The sequence below is a fragment of the Danio rerio genome, chromosome 4 (assembly GCF_049306965.1).
Source record: "Danio rerio strain Tuebingen ecotype United States chromosome 4, GRCz12tu, whole genome shotgun sequence".
NCBI classification, from domain to species: domain Eukaryota; kingdom Metazoa; phylum Chordata; class Actinopteri; order Cypriniformes; family Danionidae; genus Danio; species Danio rerio.
Window position 1 is genome coordinate 52,636,215 of NC_133179.1, and position 24,594 is coordinate 52,660,808.

The 24,594-nt window shown below is 47.1% G+C and overlaps 1 protein-coding gene and 1 long non-coding RNA gene across 3 annotated transcripts in view; both read left to right on the top strand.

Moving 5' to 3' along the window:
• LOC141381964 (uncharacterized) overlaps window positions 1-24,594 on the top strand; it is a 1,176,553-nt gene that overhangs the window by 429,202 nt on the left and 722,757 nt on the right. The window lies entirely within an intron of this gene.
• si:ch211-237a4.2 overlaps window positions 1-24,594 on the top strand; it is a 90,066-nt gene that overhangs the window by 43,659 nt on the left and 21,813 nt on the right. For both annotated transcript variants that reach the window (XM_073948246.1, XM_017355684.4), the window contains 2 exons: window positions 3,794-3,967; window positions 4,229-4,402. In XM_073948246.1, the coding sequence (XP_073804347.1) occupies window positions 3,794-3,967; window positions 4,229-4,402 (348 nt within the window). The remainder of the gene's footprint in view (window positions 1-3,793; window positions 3,968-4,228; window positions 4,403-24,594) is intronic.

Sequence of the window (24,594 nt, forward strand, 5' to 3'; positions counted from 1 at the left end):
CTGGAATGTAGCTGGAACCCCAAGCAGGTTGAGGGGAAGGACCCTGTAGTACCAGTGGCTCCCCTGATTGGTGAAAGTAGTATTTTTTTTTTTGGACTTTCTGTTTGAGGGGTACTTCCCAATAGCCTTTAATCAGGTAAAGCATTGAGACTGAGTCTGTCCATGAAGCATTGGGTTTCAGTCAAAGTTGTATGTTTCATTAAACTTTCTGAAGTCATTGCAGAACCGGAAAGTGCCATTTTGCTTTGGTACTATCACAAATGGGATGGACCACAGGCTATGAGATGGCTCGATCACCCCCAACTACAACACCTTTTCTACCTCTTCCTGTTTTACCAGCCAGCAAGCTCCTACTATCCAATAGGGCCTTTGCCAAATGATGACTCCTGGAGGTGTTGTAATGTCTAAATAGATAAAAGAGGCTCACCCGGGCTGTTCACTGAACACATGCTTAAACTGACTGACCAGGACTTGGAGTTTCTTCCTTTGAGAGAGGGACAGTTGTTCCCCCATGTGGATGATTAGTCTCCCCTCATCCATGAAGGTGGGCAGCTATTCTGGTGGTGGGACCCATCACTTTAGGATGTTCCTCTGTTCCTCTTGCCTTCATCCCGGTTGATGCACTCAGTAGTTAACTGAGCAGACCCGTTTGACGACCTGGTAGGGGCTCTTCCAGGTTGCCAAAAACTTTTTTGTCATTGTGAGGATCAATACCAGTACTTCGTCACCAGAATGGAACTCACAGGGTTGGGCCGGCCAGTTATAGAGAAGTTTTTGGGGCGTGCTGGTCTTTGGAGAGTTTCTGTTGGACTAGGGGCATTACTCTGTTCATTGTCTCCCTCATGTCCCATACATGCTCATTGACAGTCCTATGTGGCGTGGCATCCTGTTCCCAGGCTTGTTGGGCTACATCTAGGAGACTGCGGGGCTGGCGGCCAAACAGCAATTTGAATAGGGTGAGGCAGGTGGAAGCATGGTGAACCTCACGGTTGTCGAATAACACATACAAGATAATGAGGTCCCAGTCATGCTCATCCTCTGCCACCAATCGTCGGAGCATCTTCTTCAGGTTTTGGCTAACTTCTCTACTAACCCGTCTGTTTCATTTTTGAGGAGGTGGCAGAGGTCAACCATCACCTGGGATATGATTGGGTTCTCTGGTCTGTCAGGATCTCCAAGAGTTTCCCATTTTGCTACACAGAAGAAATAGTTATTTATTGATCGTTTTCAATGTTGCCTTTCTGAGGGGCAACACATCCGGGTAGGGGAGGGGGTGAGCCACTTGTAATCTGTCCTTGTTGTCTAACACTCTCACTTGAAACCAACAGTTCCTTAGTGTCATCTCTTTGAGCTTAAGCAAAGGAACCCCCTGCTGTCAACTGTTGGAACAGATCATGGTTAGCTGAGGATAGTGTTGACTTAACCCCTCTGTCATTCAAAAAGGCCAATAGTGCTGGTTGGCGGTCCCGTGACGGTCAAGCCCAGGGACGGCGGGGTGGTTTCCCTTTTCTTGATGTTAATGGCTGAGTAAATAGGGCTTTGTAGCCTGGCCAATCTCATCCAAGGAGGGGGATGGGGAGGTCAGATATGGCCCACACTTCGAGTGACCATGCGCCTGGACTGGCTGCTATTGTGACCTGTTGTGCAGGAACATATCTTGTATTAACAAAGATAATGGTTATCTTTGCTTTACCTCGTGGGTTGGCTAGTAGTGGCTTGCCCTCTATTATCACCTTTAGCTACAGGGCGCCAGCAGGAACTGTACGGTGCATAATGCATCCAGCTAGCCAGGGGTGTGTACGAGGAGACGCTGGGTCTATAAGCATAGGCTTGTCCACCGGGCTCGGACCCCTGGTCGCTTGCCAGAAGTGGTTCACTGCATGGCCGCTCTCTCCCCTGCATCTAAGGCCAATGTTGCTTCTGTCAGTTCCATTGCCTCCACTAGTGTCGTCAGATTTGCTGGATTCTTCATACTCACCAGCCCGTGGAGATCTCTCGATGACTCAGCAACCTGGGTGACGCTGGGTTATCACTGAGGAGCCACAGATGAGCTAATTGGGTTAAACAGGGGTGCTGTCATCAAAGGTCCAGGAGTTGAACTGTTGTGCAGCGCTCACTGGAGGTAGTGGTACTCACACCAAAACTTTTCATTTCAGAGCCTCATAATCATCATTGTGGGGCACTTCTATAGTGAAATAAGCTCGCTGTGACTCCCTGGTATAAAATGTATCAATGTATCGGTCAATGTTCTGGTCCATTGTGGTGAAGAAGGAGCTGAGCCGAAAGGCAAAACTCTCGATTTACCGGTCAAACTATGTTCCTACTCTCACCTATGGTCATGAACTGTGGGTCATCACCTAAAGGACAAGATATAAGCGGCCAAAATGAGTTTCCTTTAAAGGGTGAAAGGGCGCACTCTTATGGATAGGGTGAGGAGCTCTGACACACGAGAGGAGCTCAGAGTAGAACCGCTGCTCCTCCGCAGTGAGAGAAGTTTTGTATGCCCTAGCCTACCTAGGGAGAGTCCAGGGTATGTCTCACTGGGAGGAGGCCTCGGGGAAGACCCAGGACACGCTGGAGGGACTATGTCTCTTGGCTAGCCTGGGAATGCCTTGGGATCCCCCGGACGAGTTGGAGGAAGTGTCTGGGGAGAGGGAAGTCTGGGGTTCTCTCCTAAGATGGCTGTCTCGGTCTGTGACCCGGTCCCGGAATAACTGCAGAAATTGAATGAATGATTGAACTTTCTTTCCCAAATTCTCCACCAGTTGTGGTGAGAAGAGGAATTTAACACAACACAAAGACTGCAGATATTCAAGCAAAAGCCCTAGAGGGTAATTTATTTACTAGATCCAGAAGTGAAAATCCAATGAAAGGTAAGTAGTGTTTGGGAGATTTTTGCATGGTGAGTATGGGTGTTCTCGGGGGTGTGCAAAGGGGTGCTGTCTTGTTGAAGGTGAGGGTGTTGCTCTAACCACTGAAATCTGGAGAGAGAGGGAAATAGATATTAGTGTCTGAGCAAGACTTTGTAGCTGTCTCCATTGGCTTCTGCTTATATCCTCTCTCTCTAATCTGTTTCAGGTGGTGGTGGTTTTTGCTGATGAGCTGAGTCCAAGTGACTCTCTGGCGATGCGGAATACTCATCACAATATATTCATGTAAAAAAACAGCAAATAAACCATTAAACTTTATTATCTTTGAACAGTAGCTGATGTTATTGATTTGATAATTTAAAGAGTACAGATTTCTTAATAAGTCTCCTGCTTTTCTGAAATATAGTGACAAATTAATTTAAGGAATTCAGATCTGCTAAGCATCTGTTGTTATCCTCTCTAGTTTATAATTCATACACAAAAAGGGCTGCACTGAAGGCTAGTAAACAGAGGCAAGAAAAAACTAAGCACATACAGCAGATCCTCAGAGGACAACACAAAACAAGAGTGAATCAAGCAATTTGGAGGTGCTACCGTGGACAAGGGTGAGGGGTGAAAGGACAGTATTTTGAAATAGTATAAATAAAATTTAAATACTAATTCATTGTAACGTTTCTTACATGCTGTGGTGTGGTGTTAGAGTTTATAGTTTGTTTGCAACTTCACTTCATTGCCTTTAAGAGTCGTCAACAGAAAAACACAAGAAATTTGCATACACCTGACATGCAGTTGGTATGGAGAAATGCACATTTTCACATTCATTTTGGTGTTAGTACATCTGTCTGTAAGTGTGAAAACGGTGCGTAAGCATTAATCAATGCGTCTATATGACCATATAAATATTGTGTTTGTCCTCTACACAGGCTACAATGCTGTAATCTCACTGTTCAGTGTTGTGAGAGTTTGTCTTCAGCTCTACAATCCTCAAAATGTATCCTGATAGAGCTGGACCTGAGTAACAATGACCTGCAGGATTCAGGAGTAAAGCTGCTTTCAGATGGACTGAAGAGTTCAAACTGTAAACTGGAGACACTGAGGTAAATGCTTTTCCACTCAACCTATTAAGAAGTTATATATTGTGTTACCAAATGTGAAGGCCCATTCAATAGATTGGTAGAAGCACTTTTATTCATATCAATACTCATGTATTTGTAGAGCCAAAAGTATATAAAAACATTACTGCAAAATCTTGTATTTTCAAATTAAAGTTTTAATTGAAACAGCAGTCAGCATCTTCACAACACAAAGAGATGTGTGATTGTCCAACTGTGTGATGTGGACTATTGCTGTGTTTGTAGATTGTCTGGCTGTATGGTGACAGAGGAAGGCTGTGGTTTTCTGTCTTCAGCTCTGACTTCAAACCCCTCACACCTGAGAGAGCTGGATCTGAGCTACAATCATCCAGGAGATTCAGGAGTCAAGCTGCTCTCTGAACAACTGGAGGATCCAAACTACACACTGGACAAACTCAAGTATGTGGAGCATCACTGGCCTTGTGCTTTTACACTTAATGGCTTTAAAAAGACACAGAGCAATTTTTTTTTATTTTAGTTTGCTGTGAGGGTGACACTGTATCCTAACAAAATGCAATGCAACAAGATTCCAGTGACAAGCAATTTGGCTGTCTAATAAATTTGGCTGCATTTAAATACCAGACACCGAAGTGGTAAAAAAAAAAATCTAATTAATACATATTAAACTTCTTTAACATTACTAATAGGCCATTCAGTGACTGCAGAAATAGAAAGCATTTCTAAAATAGAAATATTGCCTATAGTTAGAACACATCGTTATGGAGTAAGGGCATAAAGAATATACAGCTTGTAGAGTATTAGATTAGATTCAACTTTATTCTCATTACACATGTACAAGTACAATGCAACAAAATGCAGGTCTAACCAGCAGTGCAATAGCAGCAAGTGCAGGACACAGGTATAAAATATAAAGTGCAGTTATAGAAATACTATGGTGATATTTACGGATGGATGTACTATGAACAATATATACAGGTTGTATTAGCTATGAACAGAGATTTACAATAAATGAACATATGTACAGGTTGCTATTAATAACGTTCGAGGTTACAGAAGTAACCCTTCGTTCCCCGAGGAGGGGAACGGAAGTGCCATGAATGGGAGGATTCGGATCAGAAGCCGCTTATCTGGAGAGTATTGAACGGGCCAATGAATGAAATTAATTGGCAGCGTAAGCTTGCGCAGGTGTGCGACATCTGCAATCATCTCAGCATATAAGCACACCTGAAGCCAGCAGACGCCATCCTTTTAAGCTGAAGAGACTTTCAAACAGCTAAGGGACAGTCATTATGGCGACGGAATATGGCACTTCCGTTCCCCTCCTCGGGGAACGAAGGGTTACTTCTGTAACCTCGAACGTTCCCCTTCGGTTGGGGAACTTCAGTGCCATGAATGGGAGAATATGGAAAGCGCCATAATGACTGCACCTTACCAACACCCCCGATGAGGAGATAGTCAAGCAAGCGTGACGCACCCACATCATGGGGGGCGCGGTCCTCCAACGTGTCCCTGGCCCTAATTTATCCTACTTCAACAGAAGTTTTACGGATTTAGATATATTTTTTGGGAAGTCGTGAGCATCTAGATAATTCTAGGAAATACGACAGTACGTTGGGAAGCGTGCAATCCCGATAGGGAGGACGCTGCGGAGGCCATCCGTTACCCAAGGGGGGGATAGATGGCAGAATTTACCTATGGACTAGCCCTAAAAAGGGGGAGTACGCATAGCAAAGAGTGGTTAGCGGAGAGGGAAGACACGGGTCCGCCCAGGGGGGGACTTAACCGTGGCGGAATAAGCATATGGGATCGCCTAGTGGGGATCACGCATAGCAGGCACCTATACCCAAAACGCGGGCTGACCAGCGGGCAGACCTACAACGTAGTGGGCCAGCAAGTGACTCCTCCGCTGAGTCAGTGCTGGGGGCCACGGAGGAATCTGCAGGGCTCACCTGACGGGGAACTTTACTGACAGATAAAAAAGGCGCACGTACCTCCGTGTTAGGGAGAATGGCGCAGCAAGCGTGTTTCAACACCCTACCGAGTTGTCTCCTCAATCACCAAAGGGTTACCTAATACCCTTGAGGAAACCGGCTCCACTCGCAGATTGTAAAACCTTGCAAATGTGTTGGGTGTCGCCCAGCCCGCAGCTCTACAGATGTCTGTTAGAGAGGCGCCGCGTGCATGCGCCCAAGAGGATGCAACGCTCCGAGTGGAGTGTGCACGTACTCCCGGGGGACACGGCTGACCTCGACTCGAATAAGCGAGTGAAATGGCATCCACAATCCAGTGGGATAATCTTTGTTTCGATACGGCACTTCCCTGCTGCCGACCGCCATAACAGACAAAGAGCTGCTCAGATGATCTAAAATTCTGAGTACGGTCCACATAAATGCGCAGAGCGCGAACTGGACAAAGTAAAGAAAGGGCTGGGTCTGCCTCCTCCGGGGGCAGCGCTTGCAGGTTCACTACCTGATCTCTAAAGGGGGTGGTAGGAACCTTGGGCACATAACCGGGGCGGGGTCTCAGGATAACGTGAGAGTAATCCGGCCCGAATTCCAGGCACGAGTCACTGACCGAAAATGCCTCCAGGTCCCCGACCCTCTTGATGGAGGCCAACGCAACCAGCAGAGCTGTCTTCAGGGACAGAAATCTTAGAGATACTGATTCGAGTGGCTCAAAGGGATCGGATCGCAGACTCGTGAGAACGAGGGCGAGATCCCAAGAGGGCATGAGAGGGGGGCGAGATGGATTAATTCGCCTAGCACCCCTAAGGAACTGGATGACCAGGTTATGCTTTCCCACGGTGCCGCCAGCTACCGCGCTATGATAAGCGGAGATGGCGGCCACGTAAACCTTGAGAGTGGAGGGCGACAGCCTGCTGTCCAACTTCTCTTGAAGGAAAGAGAGCACAACACTAATCTGGCAATTTCGGGGGTCTTCTCTGCGAGAGACGCACCATTCAGTGAATAGACTCCACTTCAGGGCGTAGGCGCGCCTCGTGGAGGGGGCTCTAGCCTGAGTGATGGTATTAACCACCGCAGTCGGTAGGTTACCTAAGTCTTCCTCGCGTCTAGGGACCACACGTGGAGGTTCCAAAGATCGGGGCGAGGGTGCCAGATGGTGCCCTGTCCCTGAGAGAGTAGGTCCTCTCTCAAAGGGATCCGCCAGGGGAGGGCCGTCGCGAGGAGTGAGAGCTCTGATATCCAGGTCCGGTTGGGCCAAAGGGGCGCAACTAGCAGAACCTGTTCCTCGTCCTCCCTGACCTTGCACAGAAACTGCGCGAGCAGGCTCACTGGGGGAAACGCATACTTGCGCATGCCCCGAGGCCAGCTGTGGGCCAGTGCATCCGTGCCGAGAGAGCCCTCGGTCAGGGAAAAAAACAACTGGCAGTGAGCGTTCTCGGGGGAAGCAAACAGATCGATCTGGGCCTCCCCGAATCGCGCCCATATCAGCTGAACAGACTCGGGGTGGAGTCTCCATTCTCCAGGGCGTAACAGCTGTCGTGAGAGCGCATCGGCTGCACGATTGAGCGTGCCTGGGACGTGAATGGCGCGCAGCGATTTCAGCCGCGGGTGACTCCAGAGGAGCAGACGGCGGGCGAGCTGAGACATGCGGCGAGAGCGCATACCCCCCATGCGGTTGATATACGCCGCCGCCGCCGTACTGTCCGTCCTGACCAGCACGTGTTGCCGCTCCAGCACCGGTAAAAAGCGGTGGAGAGCGAGGAACACTGCCAACAGCTCTAGGCGATTGATGTGCCAATGCAGCTGGGCACCCTTCCAGAGGCCCGCAGCCGCATGCCCGCGACACACGGCCCCCCAACCCGTGTTGGAAGCGTCTGTTGAAACAACAACATGGCTGGACGCCTGTCCTAGAGGCACACCGGCCTGTAGGAACGAGGGGTCGTTCCAAGGGCTGAGGGCGCGGCGACACAGCGCAGTAACCGAGACCCGGTGTGTGCCCGCGTGCCATGCGCGTCTGGGGACCCGATCGTGAAGCCAGTGCTGAAGTGGTCTCATATGGAGCAACCCGAGCGGCGTGACGGCGGCTGCGGATGCCATATGCCCCAGGAGCCTCTGAAAGAACTTCAGTGGGACCACTAGTTTGCTGTCGAGCTCCCTCAGACAGTTCAGCAACAGGCGAGCGCGTTCCTCGGAGAGGTGCGCTACCATGGTGATCGAGTCCAGCTCCATCCCGAGAAAAGAAATCCTCTGCACGGGGGCGAGTTTGCTCTTTTCTCGGTTGACCTGAAGCCCCAGTAGGCGGAGATGCCGAAGCACCTCGTCCCTGTGCATAATCAATTGCTCCCGCGAGTGGGCTAAAATCAGCCAGTCGTCGAGATAATTGAGTATGCGAATGCCCGCGAGCCGAAGGGGCGCTAGGGCACCCTCCGCGAGTTTGGTGAAGACCCGCGGAGACAGAGAGAGCCCGAAGGGGAGGACCTTGTACTGCCACGCTCGACCCTCGAACGCAAACCGCAGAAATTGGCGGTGGCGTGGAAGAATGGAGACATGGAAATACGCGTCCTTCAGGTCTATGGCTGCAAACCAATCCCGAGGACGAACGCATTGGAGAATGCGCCTCTGCGTGAGCATTCTGAACGGCAGCTTGTGCAGACAGCGGTTCAAAACGCGCAGATCTAGGATTGGCCGTGACCCACCGCTCTTTTTGGGTACGATGAAGTATGGGCTGTAAAACCCACTCTCCATCTCGGCTGGAGGAACCGGCTCGATTGCACCCTTCGCCAGGAGGGCAGCAATCTCCTCTCGCAAGACAGGGGCGGACAGGGGGTTGACCCTGGAGAAATACACGCCCGTAAACTTGGGGGGCCGTTTCGCGAACTGAATCGCGTAACCGAGTCTGATTGTGCGTATGAGCCACCGCGAGGGGCTGGCCCGCGCTAACCAGGCAGGCAGAGCCCTCGCTAATGGAGTCATCGCTACAATCGCTGACGTACCAGCGGTGGGGCAGCGCGGAGTGGGTGTGCTGATCCGGGAAGCACGAGGGTCCCGCGGAAAAGCTGGAGGAGAGCGATTCGCTCTGGCTCCGCACCCTGACTCCGGAGAGGGGGCTGGAGGGCTGAGGGAAGGGAGACCGTCCCCCCAGCGCTCGTGAGCCACTGGCGAAGCACGTAGAGTCTGCGAGCCGGAAGGCAGCGCGTCCCGGACTGGCAGAACTCGTGCAGTCACATCCGGGGAAGGGAAAAAGTGCTCTTTTACTGATGTTTTGGTGGCACTGAAAAGTACCGTTGTTATCGGGGCCCCGCCCTCCAGCGGGGAAAGAGCAAGTTTCCTCTTCTCCGGATGGCCTGTCTCAGGGACGCTTCGCGGTCCGTTTACCGGACTTAACGGCGCCCTGGGCAGGAGGGGCTGCCTGCTTTCGAGGTGAACGCCGCGCCCGCTTGGCCGGAGGCGCAGGCGGGGGCGGGGCAGCACTCGTTGGCGGGCGCCCTCGGCGAGGAACAGCGGAGGTGGATGGCTCGGCGGGCGGAGCGGGCTTACGGCCACGCCGATAGATGACATTGCCCATCGCATCCGACTGCTCTTTCACCGCCTTGAATTCCTGGGTGAATTCACCGACGGTGTCGCCGAACAGGCCAGCCTGGGATATGGGCGAGTCAAGAAAGCGAACTTTGTCAACGTCGCGCATATCGGCCAGGTTTAGCCAGAGGTGGCGTTCCTGAACCACAAGTGTGGACATCGTCCTCCCCAGCGCACACGCGGCGGACTTAGTAGTCCGAAGAGCATAGTCGGTCGCGGTGCGCAGCTCATGTAATAAGCTTGGGTTGGACCCGCCCTCGTGCAGCTCGGCCAGCGCCTGCGCTTGGTAGCGCTGGTAGGTGGCCATCGCGTGCAAAGCAGAAGCAGCCTGGCCCGCAGCCTTATAAGCTCTGGCTCCGAGGGAGGCAGACAACCTACAGGCTTTGGACGGGAGGCGGGGCAAACCCCGCCACGTAGAGGCGCCGCGCGGACAAAGATTGACCGCGATAGCGCGCTCCACTGACGGGATCGCCTCATACCCCCTGGCAGCTCCGCCGTCAAGGGCGGTGAGGGCGGAGGCACTCGCAGCACGGGCAGAGAAAGGTGCCCTCCAGGACTGCGTGAGCCTACTGTGCACTTCCGGGAAGAAGGGGACGAGAGGCTTCGAAGGCTTCGCCTTCTGGTCCTCTACGTAGCACCCATCTAGTCGGTCCGGCCGCGGAGCTGGGGGATAAACCATCTCCAACCCCACGGCCGAAGCAGCCCGGGAAAGCACGGCTAACATGTCCGCTTCAGGATCCGATTTGACAGCGCTCACCTGCCCGGAGGGGGCGAGCGGGTCCGGATCTTCGTCGGACAGTGAAAGCCCACCCTCCGATGCCGCGGAGGACATCTGATCTCCGGTGTCAGCGAGTGTGAGAGCTACCATCTGGTTAGACGGATCACTCTCACCACCCGAAGCTTGGATGGAGCGCCGTGAGGAGCGAGAGGTCCGCGAGCCCGTGGGCGGCGGATTAGCTCCCGCTGAAACCCTCAGATCTGCCCGAGCGCCCGCTGCTTTTTTAGAACAGGAGGCAACTGGGGTGGCTCGCTCTCTTGCGAAAGTTAGCCGCGATCTTAGCTGTGCAACGGTCATGGCATCGCAATGACGACATGAACCGCCCGCGAGCACCGCATTAACATGCTGGACCCCCAAACATGCAATGCAGTGATCGTGTCCATCATCCGGAGACAGGAAACCCCCGCATCCAGAAACGCACAGTCGGAGCGCCATCCTGAAAAGGACGTGCTGCACGACTGTGTTGCTCTTTTAGGAAAGTTGCAACTATACGCACCGCTCTGGAGGACCGGACCCAAAGAACCGCAGGCAAGGGAGTAACCCAGCTCGACCGTCTGCCACCGCGAAGACCCACTCTGGACCGGGAGACACACTCGTTCGCTCTGAAGTGCTGATCAGCAAGAGGAACCCTCATCGACTCACTCAGAAAGGATCTGAAGCGAAAAGGATGGCGTCTGCTGGCTTCAGGTGTGCTTATATGCTGAGATGATTGCAGATGTCGCACACCTGCGCAAGCTTACGCTGCCAATTAATTTCATTCATTGGCCCGTTCAATACTCTCCAGATAAGCGGCTTCTGATCCGAATCCTCCCATTCATGGCACTGAAGTTCCCCAACCGAAGGGGAACCAGTAGTGTGCAGATAGATAAACATGATTACAAATGTATATGTACAGTGGGTGTGTACATAATTACAAATGTACATGTGCAGTGGTTATGTACAGTTCAAATAAGTAAATCAGTGCAATGTAGAGCAATGAATATGTGCAAATTTTTCAGAGTCAGTAAGGGGCAGTGTTCAGAAGGGAGTCAGCTCTGGGGAAAAAGCTGTTCCTCAGTCTGCTGGCTTTTGTTTGGGGGAGCCAGAAGCGCCTGACAGAAGGCAGGAGAGAAAACAGTCTGTGAGCAGGGTGAAAGGTGTCCTTAAGAATACTGCGTGCACTGTGCAGACAGAGTTTCTTCTGGAATACAATCATGTCAATGATGAGAAAATAATTCAGTATCAGTCAATGTAAAAAATTTAGAAAATCACTTAATTTTATTATTATTTTTGCAAAATACCTCTTCAGTTTGGCGTACTATAAAACACAAGTTGTAATGGCAATTCGTTTTATACAACATAATGGATGTCAACATAATGTAGCCTCATGTAAAGCCAAATTTCATTTCATTCATTAGTCCCTTTATTAATCTGGGGTCAACACAGCAGAATGAACCGCCAAATGTTTTATGCAGCAGATGCCGTTCTAGCTGCAACCCATCACTGGGAAACATCCATACACACTCATTTACTATGGACAATTAAGCCAACCCAATTTAACTACACCTCACGTTTTTGGACTACACACAGAAACGCCAACTGACCCAGTCGGGTCTTCTTGCGGTGAAGCGAACGTGCTACCCACTGCGCCACTGTACAGCCCCAAGCCAAAATTAATTACTAACGAATGTAGTGGAGCGGTAAGTTGGGAGAAAAATACTAAATTAAAGCTGACTACGCCACCCTGATCACAGGGAAATTAACACAGGTTCTTTGTGTGAAGAAAAGGCATGAGACGTGAATACCAAAAATACAAAAAGATTATTTTCCTTAATAATCCAATATAAATTACTTTTAAAAAGCTTGATAGCTGATAGAAGCTGCACAAATCACATAAATAACAACAATGGGAGGAGTAGAGGCTTACCAGTGGCAGATAAGCTAGTTACATAGCACCAACTCTACAAAATTACAAATGGTTTTACCGCAAGTGCACCACACACACACGTGAGCTCACAACATACACACACTGCACTCAGTGTCGTATCCCACCACTGCACGATGGACAACTAACGGCCTGCCTGGAAGCCTCAGCTCCTACAAAACAAAAATGACAATTAACAATTGTAAAGTCACAATCTCACACAAAAAACAGAAATTCCAAGAGAGATTAATAAAAAATATCCTTGCAAGAGAAACTAAAAAAAAAAAATAATAAATAAATAATAATAATAATAATATTAATCATCATCAATTAACTCAAAGAATAAACTTCCCACAGGAAGCACAAATCAAACAATGAATTAGGTACAAAAAGAAAAAATAATGAAACCCAGAAAACACAAAATGAGTCCACGCACTCAAAATGTATCGGCTACTACTAGTGTGCAACTACTCCATGTGAAGGCAATTTGAGTCTGTGATTCACAGCACTATAGTAGGCATCTTTACGTTGAGGCTCGCACATTAATCCGGCATCAGAAAAAAAGTGAAGCACACAGCAAACGGACTCAAAGCAGAAATATGCAGCCGTATCAAATCAGCGATCAATAGTGGTTTAAAAAGAAAGCGGTAAAGCAGCAGTCTGTAAAGCAGCGGTCTGTAAAAAAAGCGGTCTAGAAAAAGCAGTGGTCTAGAAAAAGCAGCGCTCTGTAAAGCAGTGTGTGGTGTACTGTTATATGCCCTTATAATGTAATTGCGTATTCACTCCACTAGAGGGCCACCTTGGTTTAACTTCGGGGGTGCTGTGGAGTCAGTGAGTGAGACGGAAGTGCATGTGATAAAGGCGGGAGTTACTAGTGTTCTGTTAATAAATGTGTTTCTGAATTATACCTCTCCGTGTAAGCTGTCTATATAACACACAGCACAAGGAGGAAACACTACATGGTGTCAGAAGAGAGTTGTTTTACGGACTCAAGCCTGCAGTTGACAGCAAATTGATGAAGAACATGAACTCATCCTGACTAAAGTAAGTCTGCCATAGTGAAAAACAAACATGGATCAGTTCAGATTACCACCTCCATTAGTCCTGTCTGGCAATACAGGTGAAAACTGGAGAAGATGGATACAGCGGTTCAACATTTATATGACTGCTACAGGATCAGACTCAAAAACTGAAAAGGTAAAGATTGCCATTCTGCTTCATGCTTTAGGAGAGGAGGCATTAGAAGTATATAACTCACTGTCTGTTGAGCTAGAAGGGGAAAATGAAACAATGCAAGATATAGTAACTGCAATGGAGAAGTATTGCTTACCAAGAAAGAACATTGTTTTCGAAAGGCACCAGTTCTGGGCTTACCCCATGCTTGATGCGATTAACATCGATAAGTATGTCACAGAACTAAAACAAAAAGAGTAAGGACTGTGAGTTTGGCTCAACAGAATCTGACATGATAAGAGACAAGATTGTGTTCAGTATCAGTGATCAGCGTTTAAAGGAGAGGCTACTAAGAGAAACGAACTTGACCCTTGAAAAAACTGTGGACATATGCAGAGCGGCAGAGGCAGCAAAAACACAGATTCAAGCAATGGGGGAGCAGAGTAAAACTGTTCACGCCCTTAAGAAGACAAAAGATGTAAAACAGAACAAAATATTTGAAAGAAAGTCATTTCAACAGCAAAAAACAGTAACATTCACTTGCAAAAAGTGTGGAAAATCTCACCTTCCACGACAGTGTCCGGCCTATGGCGCAACATGTCATGCTTGTGGCAAATCCAACCACTTTGCCTCAGTGTGCATGTCTCAACAAAAAGACACAAAGCCTAAACACAATAGAAATGTCATGGTTGACTCATTATTCATTGGATCAGTGAAACTAAATCAGACAAGTGGATCAGTACAGAACGCATGGCACACAGATGTAAACATTGGAAATGTGACAGTGAAGTTCAAACTGGACTCTGGGGCTGAAGCCAATATAATACCTCTGAACATTTTTCAATCTCTGCACAAAACAGCACTGTTGCAACCAACTTCAACTATGCTTGTGGCCTATGGTGGAACAAAATTAAAGCCGGAAGGTGTGGCCAACCTTCAGTGTGTCACACCCAAAGTGCAAGCATGCTTACCCTTTTACATCACCAGACACTCATCCATTCCAATACTTGGTAAGGAAGCATGTGAAAGGATGCAACTGCTGAAAAGAGTTGAGACTGTTGTAATTAAGCATACTACCTCCAAAGAGGAGCTGATTGCACAACATCCAACATTCTTTGAAGGGCTTGGTCAGTTTCCGGGTGAACACCACATTCATGTTGATCCGGAAGCAATCCCAGTCATACATGGCTGTAGAAAAATTCCCTTAACAGTGCTGGGCAAACTAAAGGATACACTAGATCAGCTGTTGCAAGCAGATGTTATAGCACCAGTCACCCAGCCCACTCCTTGGGTCAACAGCCTTGTTATAACTGAAAAAAAAAGAATGGGTCATTACGAGTGTGCCTGGATCCTCGTGACTTTAATAAAGCTATCCTTCGTCAACATTTCTCTATTCCAACTACTGAAGATGTTCTGTGTAGGCTTTCAGGAAAGACAATTTTCTCCATTTTTGATGAAAAGGACGGCTACTGGCAAGTCACACTTGATAAAGAATCTTCACTACTATGCACGTTTAACACGCCATGGGGTAGATATAGATTCAAACGACTGCCGTTTGGTGTCAAATCTGCTAGTGAAGTTTTCCAGCAGTACAACAATGAAGTGTTTGGAGACATAGAAGGTGTACACATTGTAGCAGATGATATGATTGTTGCTGCTGCCACAGAACAAGAACAGGATATCATTGTTGCTGAAATTATGCAGAGAGCAGAACACCACAACGTGAAATTCAACCCCGACAAGATCCAGTACAATGTACATTTCATGGGCCACGTGATAACTCCACAAGGTGTAAAAGCAGATGAAGGCAAGATACAGGCAGTAGTAAGCATGCCAGCACCTGAGGACAGACAAGCACTGCAGCGTCTTTTGGGCATGATTCGATATCTCGCACCATTTATCAGAGGTGAGGCAACACTGACGGCCACTCTTAGACAGCTGTTAAGAAAGGACATTGTATTCCAGTGGCAACCAGAACATGACGAGGCCCTGTCTGCACTCAAGACAGCACTAACCAACACACCAGTTCTCAGGTACTATGACCCCAACACAGCAGTCCCCATACAGACAGACGCATCCAAAGATGGCTTAGGATCATGTCTGCTGCAGGAGGGGCAGCCAATAGCATATGCGTCTCGGGCATTAACAGATACAGAAAAGAACTATGCCCAGATTGAAAAGGAGCTGCTGGCGATAGTTTTCTCGACCAAAAAGTTCCATCAGTATGTATATGGACGCAGTGTGAATGTTCAATCTGACCATAAAACATTAGAGGCTATTTTCAAGAAGCCACTGAGCAAAGCAACAGCGAGACTCCAGCGTATGCTTTTACAGCTACAAAAATATGACCTCATAGTCCAATATACGCCTGGTAAGGACATGCTAATTGCCGATACATTGTCACGTGCTTTCACTGAGGGCCAACAAACAAGCACAGATGAGCTCAGTGATGAACGGGTCGTATACTCGCTTGAAGCAACAGAGGCTCTCAGTGAGGAAATGCTGAAGCAGCTTACAGATGCTACAGCAAAGGACAACACACTCCAGCTGCTAGTGAAAACACAAAAGACAGGATGGCCGACACACAGAAAGAAACTTGATCCCTCTATGTATCAGTTTTGGCCTGTCAGACACACTGTTGCCATGCAAGATGGCATATTACTGGTATCAGGTAGAATACTGATTCCCGAGTCGATGAGAACAGAGATGTTGCAGAAACTACATGTCTCACACCAAGGAATGCAGGGCACAAAGGCACATGCCAGAAAATGTCTGTATTGGCCCGGAATGACCAAACATATAGAGCAGATGGTTGAGATGTGTCCAACGTGCCAACAGTTTCAGCCAAGGAATCAGAAAGAGCCACTCATCTCTCATGAAATCCCAGAGCTTCCCTGGTTAAAAGTAGCTGCTGACATCTTCGAAATCAGAGGTCAGTCATTTCTTTTGATTGTTGACTACATGTCAAAGTTTCCTGAGGTGATGAACATCAATGACAAGACAGCACGCACTGTAATTGAAAAAATGAAAACAGTATATGCAAGACATGGCATTCCAAAAGAGCTGGTGTGCGATCACGTACCCTTCGCCAGTTATGAAATGAAGAAATTCGCTGCAGAGTGGGGCATTAAGGTGACACACTCAAGTCCAGCCTATCCTCAATCCAACGGGTTGGCGGAGAGAACAATTAAAACTGTCAAACACGTCCTGAAAAAAGCAGAACAATCAGGAGTGGATCATCACTTTGCTCTTCTCTCGTTGAGAAATACTCCTATCACTGGCACATCCTATTCACCAGCTCAAGTTCTGATGGGAAGAGTCTTAAGGAGCACCTTACCAGTGTCTAGTGAAGTCCTGCGACCAGCTACTCCCAAAGGTGTTCACCAGGAGCTCCAAACCCTGCAAAAGCAGCAAGCGTGCCACTACAATGTAGGAGCAAAATCCATGTCAAAATTGAATGCCGGAAATACTGTACACATTGAAACAAACAGAGGGTGGCAGCCAGGTCTCATTGTTTCAAAAAGAAATGAGCCAAGGTCATACAATGTTGTCAATGAAGCAGGACAACAGTTTCGCCGCAACAGACGCCACCTGAGGAAAACAAAATCACAAGTTCAGAGAAACATTGGATCCTGTGGATGAGACCCACAATGATACACATGCTCACATCCCAGGGGCACAAGAAGTGACAAATTCGTCTGTAGAGTGTCTGCCAGATCGACCTTTACATGACAGCAGTACCACAACCACCAGGAGTGGTCGGGTTGTGAAAGTTCCCGTGAGGTTTCAGGACTACTGTATGAACTGAATACATATGTTTGCCTAGTAATAGAGTAAACTTTGCTATAAATAAGAAAAATGTCCTTGTTATATGGACTGTAAGTTTAGCATTCAGTGTTTATATATCTTGTTTAAAGCTTGCATAGTTTACTGTGAAAAAAGGGGGATGTGGTGTACTGTTATATGCCCTTATAATGTAATTGCGTATTCACTCCACTAGAGGGAGTGACTTGGTTTAACTTCGGGGGTGCTGTGGAGTCAGTGAGTGAGATGGAAGTGCATGTGATAATTAAAGGCGGGAGTTACTCGTGTTCTGTTAATAAATGTGTTTCTGAATTATACCTCTCCGTGTAAGCTGTCTATATAACACATAGCACAAGGAGGAAACACTACACAGTGGTCTGTAAAGCAGCAATATCACTAATGTTGCTCCCTCGGCATGCCCACACACAGTTATCCTTCCTAAAAAGGACAAGACGTTAAGTCGCTGGACAGATCGGCGCATAATTATTAAAAGCGTAACGTACATACCTCTAGTTTGCAAGCCACTTTAGCAACACGCACTCACGGACACAGTTGTAGATTAAAACACAGCCCAGGAATAAAAAAGCGATCCAGCTGGGGTGACAGCAACACAGGCTACAGCCAATTTTATCCGCAGATGCTAAGAAATTAAATACAGCCAATTAAAAACCACTACATAACCCAACATTAAAGGGAAAGCAAAACAATGTCTACCTGCAGGAACGGAAGGGGCAGAGGCAGCACTAGCGGGACTCCGGTAGTGACGCACAAGCGGTGCTTCAGTACACAAACACATACCCAAATCCTCCCTTATATACACACCCAAGAGTTATACGATTGGCTAATAGAAAAAAATGACTTGTGATGACACCAGGTGATCCCACTACACATAGTTACAAATAAACAGATTTTTTTTATTTTGAAAATAATCCTTTGAAGTCTACTTCTATCCTATTTCAGTCCTCAGATATTAATCCAAACCTAAAATGCTTCCCTGCACTCAATCAGTTCTCGCATTAACAGGGACACACTGTACAGTTTCAGCATTTCAGTTGAGCAGTGACACTTATTTCATACATTTCTGCTGAAGAGCCGTACAATGTCAAGTCAGTAAACTGTGTGTAAGACATTGGAGCATTGGAGTCATAATATAAAAATAACTTTTCAGGAAGGAATTTTTCCCTTTCATTTTACTAGATAAATGAACATAGAAATGAATAAAACACACAGCAAATTCATTGGTGTTAAATTTTAAGTGTTGTGGTAATTCAGAGTAAAGTGTTACAATTCTAGAGTTAGATAAAGGTAAAATAACCCTCTCGGCGTTAGAAGCTGATTTGCCTCCTTGTCATCCAGAGTAACATGTATCTACCTTTGTAGAAAACCCTTGTATTTGAGAAACTAATCAGAGTTTGATCTCGCCCTACACCCTCATTCACCTGGCCCTTAAATTGGTCAATTAGTTTAGTCCACTAGACAGAGTGAATGACCACAAATAAGTGAATTCAGACACCTGCTGTTGAACACCTGCTGTTAACAAGCACAATCACTGAAGGAATAAGAAATTGAAGGAAGAAATAAAACTACAGACACAGCCTCACACCAAACCAACTGAATTAAAACAGAGGATTAAACAACTCCATTAAATAATAGCATAAGCAGCTTAACTGATTACAGTTTGACTTCATTTCTGTAAGAATATTTGACAATAAACAGAGGTTTAAATTTTTTTATTAAAAATATTTCATTTGACCTCACCATCATGGAGATCAGAGGCTGCTTAGATGAGCTCTTGAAGCTTTACGCTTCTGTCTTAATGTTTCTAAACTCATAAGTTATAACAAGAAATATCACGAGAAACTTTATTGTTAGTGCTTAGTTGTTACAGATCTAATTTTCAGTGCTTAATAGGATAATTCATAAAAAATGCAAACTTATATGTATTGAGGCTTATATGTATTGTGCTGGCAGTCTGCTGCTCTTCATAGAGGTTCAACAAACAATTAGAATGCAATTAATAATTAGATTGTCATGCACTAAACCTTCGAGCTTGAGCAGCTCAGTATGACACACAGACATTAAGAATCAGGATATGAACCTCAACCGTGGTTGCTAAAAAAAAAAAGCTGCAAAGTTCATGCCGCAATGCATGCTGGGTGCAAGCATAATACAAAGCTCCCAGCATGCATTGCAGCATAAATAAATTATGCAGCTTTATGTTCTTACAATCTCTTTATTTTCCTTTATCTTGTGTTGTTTTTGGGAGGTAATGTTTCAGTAGAGTGTTTTGTTCTGGGTTGTTTTTTATTTCTTTGTTTGTCACCATTATTGAGATTCAAAGACTAATTGTTGATGTCTGTGTGTTTTTGAGTTCTGCCATAGATCAAAAATTCTCATTGTAAATCTGTTATAAAGTAATTAATTGTGGGAGCTTCCGTGGTTTAATTTATGTATATTACTCATTCCTCACACATAATTAATGATACTGAATTAGAAAATAAGCAGTAGAAGATGGCTTTAATATAATAGTTAATAATAGAGTAAATCTCTAAAAGGTTGATCCAAGATGGCGGCGCATGCACAACGCGAGGCTCAGGGTCTCTCCAGTTTCTGCATTTTTGCAGTATTATTCTTGCTCATTTCGGGTCTGTTCGTGCAGAACAGTGGTGCCTTTACATCGTACATCCGACAGGAGCTTTTGGATATTGGTTTGTGCATTCCGGACAGTTTTATTAGCAATCTTCGACTCATCCATGAGATCGCCAGAACACCCCGGGCTGGGCGCTCTGCCCGGCCGGGCGGAAGTGCTCGCAGACCGCGCAGAGAACGTAAACAAAGACGGGGGAAGCGCGGCGGGCTAAGAGCTAAGCTAAAGCAAACACCACACCAGGGGTCCGTTCTTCGTACATGGATTACTCAGTTAGCTGGATTTGGATGTTGACGATTTGACACGACCCAGGATCGTTTCGTTCTTCAAAGCTGATCCAAGACTTGTTGTCATAGCAACAGTTCTGCTAGCTCAAGCCTGATCAGAAGCAGGTTTAATTCATATAAACAGGATTAGATCGGGTCAGTTCATGCAAAAAAAATACTGAAAGTATGTACCAAATGCTGATATTTTCTTACAGTAGTAGTTATATACACTTGGGAAAATAGTAACTATTTTTAACTATATATAAAGTTATATATTAATAAAACTTAGGCAATCTGCACTCGAAATGAAAGTACGACTGCCACCTGGTGGTGAAAAGAGAAAACTTATTGATATTAGCTTTTTAGATTGCTTTAGTACAATTTGTGTATAATAGAAATGCACAATATGTGACTTTTTTAAAAGCAATAATACATATGCAGTCATAAACATGTTTTAACAGCTAATATTTCAGAGATTTTATGCTTCACAAAAGTTGCAGACAGCTCTACCAAAATTAAAATGCTTTTGTAAACATCCAGTTATTCTTTACACCGATTAAAAAATGGCTACTATAATAAAGAAAATCTTTTCTAAATGTAGAACTAAATACAATGATATGCTTTGAAATACATGATAAATACTCTTGACACATGAAAAGCCTGCAGCTCACAACAAATATGGAAAGTTATTGCGTGTCATATTTAACAAACCGTTTACTGCTAGTTTGATGTAATTTAGCTCACATGGATAATTGAATATTAATCAGATTACGTCATTACGCTGCTGTGCCGTCAGCCAATCGTTGCATTGCTGATCATGATTTCGAGGATCGATAGATCTGTCCTTCACAACACACGCAGCGATCTCAGATCAGTTTATCCAGACATTCTAATCTGATTCGCGAACTTGTATGAAAAACAAAATTATCGAGAGATCAGTTATCGAGATGAAAAGATCCAGGATCTGCCAAATCATTTTAGATCATTTATGCGAGGTACGAAGAACGGACCCCGGCTCTCTTTACCCAGCATCTTTCTCGCCAATGTACGGTCACTGGTGAACAAAATGGATGAGATTCGACTGCGCATCAACCACAGCAAAAGATTATGGAACTGTAACGTCATGATTTTCACAGAAACATGGCTAAACAGCGGGATACCAGACAACGCTGTATCGCTAACGGAGCATCACACATTCCGAGCGGATAGAACGGCGGATGACTCCGGTAAGACCAGAGGCAGAGGATTATGCATTTATATTAACAAAGCTTGGTGCACAAACTCTGTCGTCGTTGGGAGACATTGCTCTGCTAACCTGGAATTCCTAATGGTTAAATGCAGACCTTTTTACCGACCACGTGTCACGGTTGCAGGTTTGTGCGCTCTTCCGGAATGTCTGTGTGATCATGTGGGTTTGTTTTGCTTTTGTGGCCCACGTGTGTTGTTTTGGTCACGTGGCCTTACGTCACTCCGCTGGATTGATTTTTCGCCAGCTGATATACATCATCGTGACTATTTAAGTGCTACGTGTTTAATGTTCATTGTCAGTTCGTTACGTGTGCTCATGTGTGTCTCTCTGTCTGTGCTCAGGACCGTGAGGAGCTTCTGCTAGAGCCTGATTTCCTGTTCGATTCCTGTCCTGTTCCCCTAGCCTTAGCACCTCACTCTTTTGTTACACCTGCCTTTTGAGTTTGACTGTGTTTAATAAATTACTTTGTTCACTCGCTATTGGATCCACCCGAACATTTATTTTGAACGTGACAAAACGAACTGACCTTTACCATGGATCCAGCGAGTACTTCTCAGATATCGGAGTTCCTTACAGCTAGCAACGCCAGGATCGATCGCCAGGACGAGGCTTTAGCCACGACTGCACAGGCTATCCAGGCCTTGGTTGGTCAGGTGTCATTACTCACTACTCAGGTCCAACAGCTGATTTCCGGAACAACACAAGGGGAGCCTGCACCAGCTCCGGAGGTGATACCTGCGCCGGTGACTGCCAGTGCTAACTTGGGCGTTGGTCGCTCAGTTGAGCCTCGCCTTCCTCCGCCGACCGGCTATGCTGGGGAGCCTCACTTATGCCGATCCTTCTTAGCCAAATGCTCCCTGTACTTCTCCCTGCAGCCATCTTTGTTTCCCTCAGAGCAGGCCAAGGTGGCGTTCGTCATCACTCTCCTTTCAGGAAGGGCGGCTCAATGGGGAACCACAGCATGGGAGAAGAAATTACCCTGTTGTTCTTCGTTCGACCTGTTCTCAAAGGAACTAAAGAAAGTCTTTGATCGGGCCGCCTCTGGGAGAGAGGCCGCTCGAGTCCTCGCTGAGCTCCGCCAGGGGAATCGGAGCGTGGCGGACTATTCCATTGAGTTCCGCACTTTGGCTGCTGAATCCGGCTGGAACGCGGAGGCTCAATGGGACATGTTCCTTCATGGCCTTTCGGATCGTCTTCAGGACGAGATCTACTCCCTAGATCTTCCCAAGACCCTCGACGAGCTAGTGGATTTGGCCATCCGGGTGGACTCCAGACTGCTTCGCCGTGAGAGTCGCATGCGGCAAAACAGGTTTCCGGATCCTGTCCCTGACTCGCCGGTCTCGCCGATGGCACCGGAAGTTGGGAGCGTTGACCCGGAACCCATGCAGTTGGGCAGATCCCGCTTGTCCGTAGAGGAGAAGCGCCGGCGAAGAACGGAGGGACTCTGTCTCTACTGCGGTGGGGCGGGGCATCGGGTGGCTTCCTGTCCCGTAAAAGTCAACACCCATCAGTAGGTAAGAGGTTACTGATGGGTGAAATTAATTTGGACAAATCCTCTACGTCTGCCACTATACTGCCCGTCTCCTTATCATGGGGTTCCGGAACTCAAGACACACAGGCGCTCGTCGATTCCGGGGCGGAGGGAAACTTCATTGACTCTGGTTTCGCTTTCAGTTTTAAACTTCCGGTTATTGCACTGTCACAACCCATTGCAGTACGCGCACTCAGCGGACTTTCCCTTCCCACTATCACTCACTCCACTAAACCCATAAAGCTGATCACGTCTGGAAATCATGTTGAACACATTTCATTTTTTTTAACAGACTGTTCTAACACACCAGTGGTTTTAGGTCATCCTTGGTTAATTCTTCATAAGCCTCACATTAACTGGGGTCTTAATGCCATACTTTCGTGGAGTGAGAACTGTCATCAGTCTTGTCTTTCGTCTGCTCGTTCTGCTGTTTCTTGTTCTGTGTTTCAGGAGGAGCGCATGGACCTGTCAAACGTGCCCAGTGAGTACCTCGACCTGAAGAGAGTGTTCAGTAAGTCTCGAGCTGCTTCACTGCCTCCTCACCGTCCCTATGACTGTGCAATAGATTTATTGCCAGGTACGTCTCCGCCTAAAGGCAAGTTATACTCTCTTTCTATTCCTGAGAGGGAGGCCATGGAGAAATATATTTCTGATTCTCTAGCGGCCAAGATCATACGGCCCTCTTCTTCACCGGCGGGGGCGGGTTTTTTTTTTCGTGAAAAAGAAGGATGGGTCCCTTAGACCCTGCATTGACTATCGAGGGCTGAACAGCATCACGGTGAAGAATACATATCCTTTGCCGTTGATGTCTTCAGCGTTCGAGCGTCTGCAAGGGGCTTCGTTTTTCACGAAATTAGATCTCCGCAACGCATATCATTTGGTTCGCATGAAGCAGGGTCATGAGTGGAAAACCGCGTTTTTGACCCCCAGGGGGCATTTTGAATATTGTGTTCTTCCTTTTGGGCTTTCTAATGCTCCTGCGGTTTTCCAAGCACTCGTAAATGACGTGTTGCGAGATATGATAGATCAGTTTATTTATGTCTACCTGGATGACATTCTGATTTTTTCTCGTTCTCTCCAGGAACATGTGCAGCACGTCAGGCGAGTGCTTCAGCGGCTGCTAGAGAATGGGCTTTTTGTCAAGGCGGAGAAATGCGTGTTCCATGCACAGTCTGTTCCCTTTCTAGGACACATTGTGTCAGTCGAGGGGGTGCGCATGGATCCAGAGAAAGTTCAGGCTGTGGTGAATTGGCCAATCCCCGAGTCTCGTAAGGCCCTGCAGAGATTTCTGGGCTTCGCTAATTTTTACCGGCGTTTTATTCGCAATTTCAGCCAGCTCGCCGCCCCTCTGACGTCCTTAACCTCCTCCAAAACTCCCTTCAGGTGGTCGATCGCAGCACAGGCTGCATTCTCCAATCTGAAGAGCCGCTTTGTTTCAGCTCCTATTTTAGTGACACCTGATCCCTCCCGGCAGTTTGTGGTGGAGGTTGACGCGTCAGAGGTGGGGGTGGGAGCTATCCTGTCCCAGCGCGCCGCCTCGGATGACAGAATTCATCCATGCGCGTTTTTCTCTCATCGATTATCTCCCGCAGAACGTAATTACGACATTGGTAATAGGGAGTTGTTGGCTGTCAAACTCGCTTTGGAGGAGTGGCGTCATTGGTTGGAGGGTTCGGGGGTTCCCTTTATCGTTTGGACCGATCATAAGAACCTTGAATACATCAGGTCCGCCAAACGAC